We start from the raw sequence: 13531 nt of genomic DNA on the forward strand, positions 1-13531 counted from the left end.
AGGAATTGATGGGCATCCTTTCCAACAACAAAAAATGTGGACAATGAAATTCCTATTGAAAATAAAAATCTTCATGTGGTATTTAGGTCGCATGGTTATTCCGACAAAAGATAATCTGAAAAAAAGGAATTGACAGCGATACACGAAGTATTGCTTTTGTGGCGATAAGGAGTCAATTCAGTATCTATTCCTTCACTAGCCACTTGTCAAGCTATTATGATGATCAATTTTTATAGCTTTTAATCTATCTCCACCAATGAGTGCTATGAATATATCCGGAAACTGGGTTAGTGTCGTGAATCCCAAGTTGAAGTCTCGGATCCGTGTGGGAATTTGCATTTAACTTTGAGCCATTTGAACAACTGTAATAATTTTAATTTTAACACAACAAAAAAATTAATTTTTCTGTAGGTTATCTTCAAGGCCCTCGGCTATTAAGCAAGGAGAGGAGGATCAGGCGCCTACGGTCTTTGGTTGTAGCTGCTAGGAGTGATCTCTTGAAATTTCTTCAACTAGTAGAATTCGTGATGTTATTTTCCTATGTTTTTTATTTCTAGTTTGCCCTTGGGCTATCCATGTGTGACAATTTTTTCAACTTTATTGTGATCAGTTGATAATTTTTAAAATAACTACGTTCAGGTTGTGCACATCACTCGATGTAGAGGCTGAGGATATCCCTTCTTTTTGAGAAAAAGGAAATTAGCTCACATTTAAATCAACACGTAGATAATTAGAGGGCATGAAGATCATTACTAATAACATGAATAAAAGAGAAGCTGCACATGAAGGCTGAGACCTACTAAAACGGTACGGTGGTCATCTTCTCAGGCGCTGTCGACGTCACTCCGGCGGCTCACCCAAAAACCTCTATCTGGCCCGTAAGCGAATGAACGATCATGCAAATGGACTTCACCAAGAGAATCATGCGAGAATTGATCACTTGCGGGGATCCATAGAGAGTCCGTTTTATGAAATATCTGCTGAGAAGACTAGAAAGTTTTCAGCATCATTCCAGATTTATGAAGATCATGTTCCGACAACACCAGGAATACAGTGAATACTCGTTAAAAATACGCGCTCTGCAGGTTAAACAAACAGCATGAACAAATGCTCGGTTACGAAACAAAAAGCTAAACGAGAGCATTGCCTTCTCATCTCATTAAAGTTGTGGAAAAAACAAAGATCAATCTCCACATGACAGTGACGCCCAGTATTGCTGGCCACCAGAACTCCACATAAACAGCCGCTGGCAGCAAGTGATATACTCCCTGGATATATCAGTGAAAATGACGGAAGCTAACTTCTGGTCAAGCGTCTTCTTCAATCATGATTCAGATCAAGCGTTGCTCTTCTGGTCTTCGATTTTCTTCTGGAACGATGTGAACCATTGCTTCCAAGCCGCGTCTCCTTGTTGCTCGATCCAAGACAAGAAACAGCTGTCTAACAGGCAGAACAAGTTCACGTACAGCAGTTGATATCGCACGGGAATGAAGCGAAAGTTTGCGATCTGCACAGCCGGCCAGATGGCTCCCCCTAAAACCAGAGCAGGAATGATATCCCTCTTCACATCATCCTTCACCTGCTCCAGACTCCTTCCTGAAGCAAGGCCCACATAAGAGAAGAACAGCCCCAGATCTAGCGGCCCAAAGAGGAGACCATCCGCTGCAACCTTTGAGGCTACAAATTTGAACGAACCAGGCAGGTATCTTCGTCGGACCATACGATCCAAGTATTCGTACCTAGGTCACAAAAATGAGTACAAGTCATATGGCAGCTTGCTTCACGAAACCAAAAGTTGTTAACTCCTAAAATCAGTAGACTTTTGCTTAGCCACTAATAAACCAACAAGGTTAATTCCCAGATCTTAACCAGTGTTAGCACATCGACAGGGTGCAACGAATGAGACAAAGTTGTGGCGCACCAAAGTGGGAATGACAGTAGAGGTCTGTCGGAAGGTATTGTCCCATTTTATTTTTAGTTAAGAGATTTCAAACACCAATCTTGTTTCCAGTTCAAAACCTTGTGGCCAAATGAAAATTTAGACACTAACAACATGTTTAATTCGGTCCACTGCTAACTACTCTCCAGAAAGAGCAGTGTTTTAGTATACGAGTCTAAGGAGCAGTAAGAATGAGCGTGCAACAAAATGTGTGACACCATAAAGGATTTAATATTGAAGTGGATCGGTGAGAACAGAAATGAACATAAAAAGCTGCACAGCTGCAAAGTGCAGCCCAACCTAATTTTGCTCCAAAATTTGATGTGCAAACCAAGTTTTGATTCACAGCTTAACAATGAGGCAATATTCAGTACGAGAGGCCACCATTAACATGTTTGTGCATAGAGGCCTATAGTTCATAATGCTCTATCCATCTTTATTGTGCTGAAACAAACACACGCATTGCCACAAAGGTTGGCATTCACCGCTTCCAATTACACTAGTAATAATTAACCATGAAGTAAAAATTCAAACTTCCAATGAATTCATGAACTAAAAATTGATATGACCAAAGTATATGGCATTTAAGTGTCTTCAGTGTTTCACAGTTTATTACCCATTTATACTAATATTACGTCATCTGTATCAATGAGTCATCACCTAAAAGGAAAAGATAAGTGCATGATGAAAATTACTAAAATGCCTTCCATTTTGAAAATTATCGTGATTCATCATTTTGTTTTTTGCCATTTTATGGTTATGTGTTTGTGGCCCTCTTTGGATCCTTTATCTGCAGTTCTACACCATGTAACTATCAGCCTGAGACTTGGAAGATGGAGCTCTATCAGATTTACCATGTTAATGTTGTCCAAACTATAATAATTTGATTTCTAATCAGCCTAAAACCAGAAAATAAAGAAACCGCAACAAAGTTGAGCTTAACACCATCTGCTCATACCATATATGAAATTATGAGAGAACTAACCAGTAATGTCCCACAGGTCCAACAAAAGCAAATCCAAATGAACTTGTGATGCCGACCCTCTTCCAATCAATTTTGAACTCTTTATCTTTATCCTGAAAAGGTAACAGAGCTTCGTTAAGTGGATAACAATGAAAGTGCAGAATATTAAGTTTCGGTTTGAATTTCTTAGATTTTGAAATTTAAAGATTGGTTTACAGACTTAAAACATCAAATTCAAAACCAGTTTCCTGATTATTAGAAACAAACTATGCAGCCGGTAATTCTCTGTTTAACAACAGAACCTTGATTCTTAGCAGAAACAATAGTCAAATAGTACTCCATCACCATGCTGGCTGGTCTCAAATCTAAAATAACAAATATATCTAAAGCTAAAGATCAGACAGAAGGGGTACCATTTGATATTTAAGAAAATGAAAACTGAAAGCATGTTTTGAGGAGCGCTTAGACATGAACATTGCAGAAAGTACATACTCAAAGGAATAACATCGAAATCAACCTCTCATTCAATAACCCATTCACTCTGATTCTATTTTTCTGGGATGAAACCCAAAAAGCTCTAAAATCACCAAACAATACATGGATACACCAAACGGAGCGAAAAACAAATAGGCACTCAAATAATCGAGTGACACTATGGACCAATAAAATCCCCTACCCCAGTTTTAGCAACAATGCTCCAATGTATTACTGAAAAGAACTGCCAGATGACAACACACCAACAACAGCATATGGAGATAACCTTAGGAACAGATTTGGCGAAATAGCCTTCTTTTGAGGTGGGCAAAATAGCTTTAGTCAACAAGAGAACATCAAACGCAACATAAACCCTACCCAAACATCAAACTGGTATGTGATTAAACAACAATTTACTTACAGAAGTTCTAATATTATTATTCTTCGCATGGAAAATCAACAGCACAAGCAAACGAACCGCGAAACTGGCGTTGGTTTATGTAGTTACTTTCTCCAATGACCAATCACATATCGACCCTGTTGAAACAGATTAAGCATCCCCTACGCCTAAAAATCGATCCCTCTCTGGTAGCCTAGGTTTACATATACCCCAGGGAAGTCCCCACTCCCAGGCGACCGGATTAGCTGAGGCGCGACGGCATCCAAGAACGACCATGGAATCCGGGGATCAGTAGCTGGAGAAGGAAGAAGTGGTAGGGGCGGTTGACTGGCTACCTCGGGGTTCTTGGCGTGGTGGTGGTGGGAGCTGGCGGATTTGTGGGTGACGGCCTGGGCGCCGATGTCGCCGAGGGCCCAGAGGATGCCGGAGCTGACGACCTGCGTCCGCACGGGGTAGGAGGACAGGGACTGCTGGTACCATCGCCATAGCCGCCGCATCCCTGCGAGCGAGCAGAAAAGATTGACGGGGGAGAAGGGGAAAGGAAGGAAGGAAGTGGGGGAGTCGTCCCCTCCCCTCTATTTCCTTGGATTTGTTCTTTGGGATTTCGCTCGGTTTTTTGAGCTAGGGTTGGAGCAACTCTAGCACACCTCGCAAAATGTAGACCCGCAAAATGCGTTTGCAGTTTTCATCAAGATCTCGTTTGCGGGTCGAGAACTAGCGCGGCCGAACAGAAACTATAGATAAAACTGCATAATTTGAAGAAAAAAAAATCACGGGACGCGAGAGTACTACATATATTTTACATGATCAAACACTACAAATACTAGTTCATACTACATACTGCATTAGTACTAGTACTAGAGGGGTGGGGATCTCACAGCGGCGAGCTCGCGGCCATGAACGACGCCGTGGAGGAGCTCAATCCTCCTCGCCGGAGCTGCCAAGGTCGATGTACTTCACCCTCTGCTCCTCACGGATGCCCCACGACTCGTCGTCCTTCTCCTTGGCGGCGAGGTTGGTCGCGACTACCTGCCGGAACTGGAGGTCTTCGAGCTCCTCGTGGTGGCGCCGGCGCTCCGCCTCCTCGCGCACGCTCCGGTCGGCAATGGAGGCCGCAACCGCGTCGGCGTCGGCGACGAAGTCCTCCGGCTCGATGACTCCGCGGCGGCCGAGCTCCTCGGGCTCCTCCTTGACGGGGACGAACTCGAAGTCCTTCGGCTCCTCCGGCTCCTCTGACCATTCCCTCTTCATCGGGAGAAGGCCCGCGCCGGAAGAGGATGAGCTCCCGGCGTAGGAAGATCTCGCCGCGAGAGAAGGACGCGGCAGAGGACGGGGTACGACCATGCCGACGGTCGTACTCGTCCATCTCGCGGACGCGGAAACTCGACGGTGGCGAGAGGCCGCGTGTCGGTGTACTAGAGTAGGGGTACCCTAGTATCCCGAACTTGTGCACAGGCAGTCGCAGCACCCCGCGGCAAGGCCTGCCAGGTGACCGCCAAGGTCCTCCGTGGTTCCTTTGGAGCCATTCAAGAACAAAGTATCCAAGCCAAGGAAACAAGGCCCCGGCAAGAGGAGCTTGCCGGGAAGGCCAACCAAGGCATCTCAAGACCCCGGCAAGAGGAGCTTGCCGGGAAGGCCAACCAAGGCACTTCAAGGAACTTGCCGCGACGCGCCACGCGCCCCGGCAAGGCCCGGTGAGCGACAAGCTCCCGGACGCGACAAGACAACGACAGCGGCAAGGCGCTTGCCGCGGCAAGCCACCACTCTGTGCCCGCGCTCCAGCACATCCACCAACGTGTCGCTCTGGGACCCTTCCAGGCGTACGTGGCGGGAGGCTGTGCAGCCAGCGGCGCGCGGTGGCAAGCGGCGCTGACAAGATCGCCATCGTGGCGAGCGGTGGCGTCCCTGACGGTCCCTTTTGCACTGTTTAGGCGACACAGACGGGCATTTAATGCCCTTGTCCCCTGCCGTCAGGGTTAGGTATGATACACTGTAGCAGGTAGCTGTACCAACCGCAGCACCTTTACATTTTTACCCTTGTCTACGTTGCCACCTGTCGGTGACCCCTTGAGCATATAAAAGGAGGCCCATGCGCAACGTAGAGGGGGTTAGGGGTTAGCTAGTTCAGAGAACACTCACGCTCGGTCTCGTTAGTTGCTGGTGTGTACTGTAGCACTCCGCGCTCCCGAGCAAGAAATCAATACAAACCACAAAGCAGGAGTAGGGTTTTATGCATCCGTGCGGCCCGAACCTGGGTAAACCGCTCGTGTGTTTCGCCTCGATCTGCTCTTCGCGCGACCTCCGCCCCCGCCGAACCAAAAGGGACTCGGTCCGCCGGTCCCATAGGTGCCCGTGGATCAGTACCCCGGCATCTTTGGCGCGCCAGGTAGGGGGCGTCGAAGTTGTGTGAACCAGATCCGGCGTTCACGCGAGCTAGATCTTCATCATCTTCATCAACATGCCGCCGAAGAAGAAGGCTTCGGAGGCGGCTGCTCCGTCCGCGCCGAACCCACCATCGCCGGAGCAAACGGCTGAAGGGGCAGGTGCCGGCGGAAGAACGGGCGTCGACGAGGGTGCTCACGGCGCTGCCAGGTCCAAGGACAAGGCTGCGCTGCCCATCGGCGGCGTAGCCGGCTCCCACAACGATCGGGCGCACTCCAAGACCTCGGCATCCGTACATGCACCGCGCCCATCTCAGGAGGCGCGGGACCGGCAGCGTCATGGTACTCACGGTACCATGCGTTTGCTGGACCAAGATCGAGCTGGTGGATCTCGAAGTGCTCAAGACCAGCATGCACGCCAACATGCTGGCACGAGCGAGGCACGGTCGCCTGGACAGGACACTGCTCCTTCTAACATAGTTAGAAGTCCGAGCATGTCCCACTCCTCGCACCGTTCGCCACCACCACCCGCCAATGCAGCAGAAGCTTTGGCGCGAGCTCAACTGCTCCTAAACTACCCTCCAACAGCAGATAAGATCGATGACTGGAGGGCCACCATCCAGAGTCTCATCGGCTTCGCCAACGGCGACACGCAACGGCAACCGAGCACGTCGCAGCCGCGGCAAGTCAGCCAGGCACGAGCCAGTGGCGACAAGACCGGTGGGGGTGCAACCACTGTGCACTCTCCGCCCCGAAGGCCAAGATCGCCGACTCGCCGGATCCACCTCAACAGCGACTCCACCGCGTCATCAGATCCGCGAGCTCGTCGCGATCAGCGCCAAGTTCTTCACGAATGACAGCAAGAAGACGCTCGTACTCGCATCGAACGCCGAAGAGAAGCGCGACGTCAGTCAGACCAGCGCGCCGGGCCCTCTGTTGACATGCATGCGCCAGGGGAACCAGGCGACTTGCCGTACGCGGTAGGTTGCCCTGCGTTCACTCGTGAGCTGCGGCAAGTCCAGTGGCCCAGCATGAAGAATTTCAAGCCAGACGTACCAGAGAAGTACGACGGCAAGTCGCATCCGTCGGAGTTCCTCAGCATCTACACCATCGCGGTGCAGGCTGCCGGGGGGCGGGACGACAAGATCCTTGCCAACTACTTCTCGCTGGTGCTCAAGCCCAACGTCAGGTCCTGGCTCATGCACTTGCCGGACAACTCCATATCCTCCTGGGCAGACCTATGCCATCAGTTTGTCGGCGCCTTTACAGGCGGCCACAAACCTCATGGCCAAGAGAGTGACCTTCATCTGCTCGCCCAGAAGGAAGGAGAGCCCCTGCGCAAGTACATTCAGAGATTCAGCCGTGTACAGCACAACATCCCAGATGTCCACTCTGCTGCGGTCATCAGCGCGTTCCATCAGAACGTGCGTAACCGAAGGATGCGGGAGGAGATGGCGATGTGCAAGATCAGAGACGTCAGTGAGCTGTATGCCCTGGCCGACAAGTGTGCACGTGCTGAGGAAGGGAGGAAACTCCCCGGAGAGAATGCAGGAGCAGAAGGATCTGACAGTGAGGATGCCGCCCCGGCAAAGAAAAACCGGCGGCGGAACAGGAAGAAGAAAGGCAAAGATGTGCTAGTCGTTGAGCAGTCCAGCAACGAAGGTGGCGCCAAGAAAGCCAATGTTGGTAGCTCCGGCAAGGAGATTGCCGCATGCACCAACTGCCAGGCTGTGGCGGTCGCCGACAAGCAGGACGGCACCGACAAGCAGTACTGCAAGATTCACCGCACCAAGGGCCATGACCTCCAGAGCTGCAAGAAGGTCGAGCAGCTTGTCCAGCAACAAAAGGCTGAGTACGAGCGACGCGACAAGGAGAGGGCCCAAGGAGGTGCTGCAGAATCCGGCAAGAAGCGCGCCGGCCAAGGAGGACGCCGCGGCAAGGCCAAACAGCGGCAAGGAGACAGACCTCCCCGCGGCCGCGACAAGGATGAAGATGATGATGACGACGAAGACATGGATGATGTCGAGACCAGCGAGCAGGAGTCCCAGAAAGCCACAGAGGTCTTGTGCGTTGACGACGGTGATTCTCTGCATACTTCACACCGCCAACTCAAGCAGTGGGTGCAGGAAGTCAATGCAGTGGAACCACCTGTCGAGTCACGCAACCTTCTGAAATGGTCTAGCACACCTATCATCTTTGATATTGAGGACCACCCTGATCGCACAACTGCGGTCGGGTGCTTGCCGATGTTGGTTTCACCAACTATCCGCAACCTCAAGGTCACTAAGATGTTAGTTGACGGCGGGGCCGGCTTAAACCTGATCTCCTCCGCTGTACTCCAGAAACTCCAGATCCCTGACAGCGAGCTTGAAGAGACCGCACGTTTCAAGGAATCAACCCGGGAAGAAGCAAGCCAAAGGGGAAGGTCACGTTGCCAGTAACGTTTGGCAGCGAGCTGAACTTCAGGACTGAGAGGGTCACTTTTGACGTTGCCGATATTCCATTGCCTTACAATGGGATACTTGGCCGTCCAGCACTCCCAAGTTCATGGCAGCCTCTCACTACGCATACAACATGCTGAAGATGCCAGGCCCGATAAGCGTCATCTCTGTCCCTGGCGACAAGAAGGATGCTCTTATCTGCGCCGACAAGATCTACCGGGAAGCCGCAGCCGCAACAGACCGCAAGTCACTTGCCGCTGAAGCTCCCGGGGGGAAGAAGAAGACCAAACCCGGCAAGAGTTCTGATGCCCACTCCGGCAAGCGCACCTCTTCGGAGTGCTGCGCTGCCGTCGAGGACGCACCATCGAGCTCCACCGGCAAGTGTAAGAAGACGATGGCAGCTCCACCAGAGACGAAGAAGATGTCCGCCAAGGAGGACGGCACTGGTGGTACCTTCACCATCAGTGCCACTCTCGACCCTAAATAGGAAAGCGCGCTCATTGCTTTCCTGCGGGCGAATGTCGATGTGTTTGCGTGGCAACCGTCTGACATCCCCGGTGTTCCCAGGAAAGTAATTGAGCACCACCTTGCCGTTTGTCCTCATGCGCGGCCCGTCAAGCAGAAAGTCAGGAAGCAAGCAGTGGAGCGCCAAGAATTCATTGCAGAAGAGATCAAGAAGTTGGAAGCAGCAGGCCTTGTCAGAGGAGTGCTCCATCCTACGTGGTTGGCCAATCCTGTAGTCGTGCGCAAGGCGAACGGGAAATGGAGACTTTGTATCGATTTTACCGATGTTAACAAAGCTTGTCCCAAAGACCCATTTCCTTTGCCGCACATTGACCGGATTGTTGACTCCACAGCCGGATGTGATTTGCTTTCATTTCTTGACGCATATTCAGGATACCATCAGATCTTCATGGCAGAAGAGGATGAGGAGAAGACCGCATTTATTACTCCATGTGGCACGTACTGTTTCATACGGATGCCTTTTGGATTAAAAAATGCTGGTTCAACATTTGCAAGAGTAGTCCATGTCGCTCTGGAGCCACAAATGCATAGAAATGTAGAAGCCTACATGGATGACATAGTGATCAAGAGAAAGGACAAGGCAACTCTGACCCAAGATTTAGACGAGACCTTTGCAAATCTGCGCAAGATCAACCTCAAGCTCAACCCAGAGAAGTGTGTGTTTGGAGTTCCCTCCGGCAAGCTTCTCAGGTTCTTCGTGTCTCAGCGGGGAATTGAAGCCAATCCCGACAAGATCAAGGCCATTGAGCAGATTGAAGCACCAAAGCGCGTCAAGGATGTGCAAAGACTTGCCGGTTGCGTGGCTGCTCTCAGCAGGTTTATCTCTAGGTCTGCTGAGCGCGCCCTGCCGTTTTTCAAATTATTGAAAAAGGCAGGTCCAATGAAATGGACTCCGGAAGCGGAGGCTGCGCTGCAAGACTTGAAGACATACCTGTCCTCCCCTCCAATACTTGTCGCACCTAATCCACAAGAAAAGTTGCTGCTATATATAGCGGCAACCAATCAAGTGGTTAGTGCTGTGTTAGTAGCAGAGAGGGAGGCAGACGACGAGCCAGCAACCGCGGCAAGCGCATCCAGCGACAAGCAGGGGGCTTCCCCGGCAAGCTCTGGTCCCGACAAGGATGGATCTGCGCAGATGCATGAGGAGATACACAAGAAAATGGTGCAGCGCCCAGTTTACTTTGTCAGTTCCCTTCTGCAGGGGGCTAGGTCAAGGTACTCTGGCGTGCAGAAATTGCTTTTCGGCCTTCTCATGGCCTCGAGAAAGCTGCGCCATTACTTCCAAGCACATGAGATCACAGTTGTCACTTGCTTTCCGCTGAAGAGGATACTACAGAATCCAGAAGCGACAGGCAGGATTGTTGAGTGGGCACTGGAACTGTCAAGCTTTGGCCTCAAGTTTGAGAGTACTTCGACTATCCAAAGCAGAGCATTGGCAGAATTCATAGCAGAATGGACGCCAACACCAGATGAAGAAATTCCAGAAACGAGCATCCCCGTCAAGGAAGCAAGCAAAGAGTGGCTGATGTACTTTGATGGTGCCTTTTCGCTGCAAGGCGCCGGCGCTGGTGTGCTGCTCGTCGCACCCACCGGAGAGCACCTCAAGTATGTAGTCCAGATGCAGTTTCCCAAGGAGCAAGCAACAAACAATACTGCAGAGTATGAAGGCTTGCTTGCCGGTCTCAGGATCGCGGCAGACCTTGGGATCAAGAAGCTCATTGTCCGGGGTGACTCGCAGCTTGTCGTCCGCCAAGTGAACAAGAGTTATCAGAGTCCGTTGATGGAAGCTTACGTCAACGAAGTGAGAAAGCTAGAAGAGCACTTTGACGGCCTACAAATGGAACATGTTCCAAGAGCTCAGAACGCCATTGCCGATGGCCTGTCAAAGTGCGCCGCACTTAAGTTACCTGTGGAACCAGGGATCTTTGTGCTCAAGCTGACTCAACTGTCTGTAACGCCATCAACTGGACAGAGCAAGAAGAGGAAGTTGATTTCTGGTGACTATTTGCCGGCAGAGCTTCCCGAAGCCGCCGCCAAGAAGGTCCCCAAGATCAACGCCAAAATCGCTGAGGAGCAGTCTGCTCCGGCAAGCCCTAGGGTTTGTTCCGTTGAAGCAGAAGCTCCCGACAAGTTTTGCTCCGGCAAGCTTGCCGGGGAACGTCAAGCTTCGGCAGAGCCGCAGGTTCTCGCCGTAGAAGCGGATGTTCCCGCAGCAGCAGATTTGCCTTTAGTCCTTGTTGTCGAGCCACAAGCTCCAGCATGGGCACAGCAGATTGTCCGTTTCCTTCAGACATGAGAACTTCCCGAAGAGCAAGAAGAAGCGGAAAGAGTAGCCCGGTAGTCAAGTATGTACCAGTTTGTCGACAAGACACTGTACAGAAGAAGACTCAACGGTGTGAAATTGAAGTGTATTCACCGGGAAGACGGACAAAAGCTGTTGGCAGAGATACATGGAGGCATATGTGGTCACCACATTGGCGCAAGAGCACTTGTCGGCAAAGCATTCCGGCAAGGTTTCTTTTGGCCGACAGCCCTCCAGGATGCAACTGCACAAGTAACCAAGTGTGAAGCGTGCCAGTTCCATTCCAAGCAGATACACCAACCAGCTCAAGCTCTCCAGACGATCCCTTTATCCTGGCCATTTTCGGTCTGGGGGCTCGACATCCTCGGCCCCTTTCCCCGAGCAGTCGGGGGCTTTGAGTACTTGTACGTAGCAATCGACAAGTTCACAAAGTGGCCGGAAGTGGAACCAGTGAGGAAGGTGACAGCACAGTCAGCAGTCAAGTTCTTCAGGTCGATTGTTTGCCGCTTCGGGATCCCTAACAGGATAATCACCGACAACGGTACACAATTTACGAGCCGCACCTTCATGCAGTACGTCCAAGACCTTGGCGCCAAGGTCTGCTTCGCTTCTGTTGCTCACCCGAGAAGCAACGGTCAAGCGGAGAGGGCAAATGCTGAAGTGCTGCGCGGGCTCAAGACCAGGACTTTCGACAGGCTGCACAAGTGCGGAAGAAACTGGATCGAGGAGCTGCCGGTGGTTCTTTGGTCGATCAGGACGACGCCAAATTGAGCCACTGGCCAGACACCTTTCGCTCTAGTCTATGGAGCAGAGGCAGTTATCCCCACGGAACTCATATGCGGGTCACCTCGAGTGCTCGCTTATGATGAGCTTGAGCAAGAGCAGCTGCGACAAGATGACGCGCTGCTCCTTGAGGAAGACCGTCTTCAGGCTGCTGTACGAGCTGCTCGCTACCAGCAAGCTTTGCGCCGCTACCATAGCCGCAAAGTTAATGCCAGAAGTCTCGAGCAAGGCGACCTTGTTCTTCAGCGTGTTCAGTCCGCCAAGAATTCCAACAAGTTGACGCCAAAGTGGGAAGGCCCTTACCGGGTGAAACGAGTCACTAGGCCTGGCGCTGTCCGCCTTGAGACCGAAGATTGCATTCCGGTGAGCAACTCCTGGAACATCAAGCATCTTCGTAAGTTTTACCCGTAAGGCGCGGTTGCCGGAACCTGTTCCGGCAACCACCTTTTGTACAAGTCTTGCCGCTGTTGCATGTAATCCTTTGTACAAAGCCGGGCGCAAACCCCGTGCATAAGTAAAGCTCATGTGCTCCGCACATTTTGTCAGTTTCATGCATTTTATTTTTTGCATGTGTTATCTGACACTTTGTGCAGCACCTACTCCACGGTAAGCAATAACGAGCCGCAAGGCTCCATATCTTTATTTTCTCTTCTTTCTTTTTTCTCAAGGAAAGGAAGGTTCCCTCGCCCACAAGTTTGCCGGGGGGGAAAGGAGAAGATAATGGTATGGACCAGGCGTCGTTCAAGAAAGTCTCGCCTTGCCGGGAAGCAAACAACAGAAAAGCTAAGTTGCCAAAGTTTGAGCAATCAGATTTTTTAAATTTTAAGTTATCTCCCTTGAACGACCGCACTTTGTATGGAAAACCTGTGCGCGGAGGAACCAACTCGTAGCTAGTTGCGCCCTTACTTTGTTTCGAGTCCGCTCAACAACTTAAGTGAGCTGCAACTAGTTGCGACAAGGTTTCTTGTCGGTAGCGGGACCGCCAGCAGGCTGCTGACATTCCGCACTCAGCGCTCGCGGCTCAGGTGCCTGCACCGGCAAATTCCCTAAAAGCGTAGGGCAAAAACATACAAAGCGAGGAATCAAGTAAAGGGAATAACATTGTAATCATTACCCAGAATAAACTTATATTACAAAGATAGCCTGTCGCAGCTCTAATAGATTGTTTCCATAACATGGCAAACAGCGACAAGAAAAGAAGAAACGGGCGGCCTAATCTACGCGATCGCCCTCGATCCTCTTGATCCCGCTCACCTTGTCCACAATGGGTGCGACAAGGGCCTTGAGCGCCTCCAGATCAGCATCCGGCGGCAGGGTCTTGA

General features: G+C 50.8%; 1 protein-coding gene across 1 annotated transcript; it reads right to left on the minus strand.

Annotated features, from left to right (window-relative positions):
• Positions 1–987: 987 nt before the first annotated feature.
• LOC125543349 (protein Mpv17-like) lies at positions 988–4371 on the minus strand. The gene is made up of 3 exons (XM_048706665.1): positions 4113–4371; positions 2925–3016; positions 988–1739 (listed from the first exon to the last, which is right to left on the minus strand). The coding sequence occupies exons 1-3, from the start codon at positions 4272–4274 to the stop codon at positions 1337–1339; spliced, it is 657 nt and encodes a 218-aa protein (XP_048562622.1). The 5' UTR covers positions 4275–4371; the 3' UTR covers positions 988–1336.
• Between the last annotated feature and the right edge of the window lie 9160 nt (positions 4372–13531).

Source organism: Triticum urartu, chromosome 3 (genome assembly GCF_003073215.2).
Source record: "Triticum urartu cultivar G1812 chromosome 3, Tu2.1, whole genome shotgun sequence".
Lineage (NCBI taxonomy): Eukaryota > Viridiplantae > Streptophyta > Magnoliopsida > Poales > Poaceae > Triticum > Triticum urartu.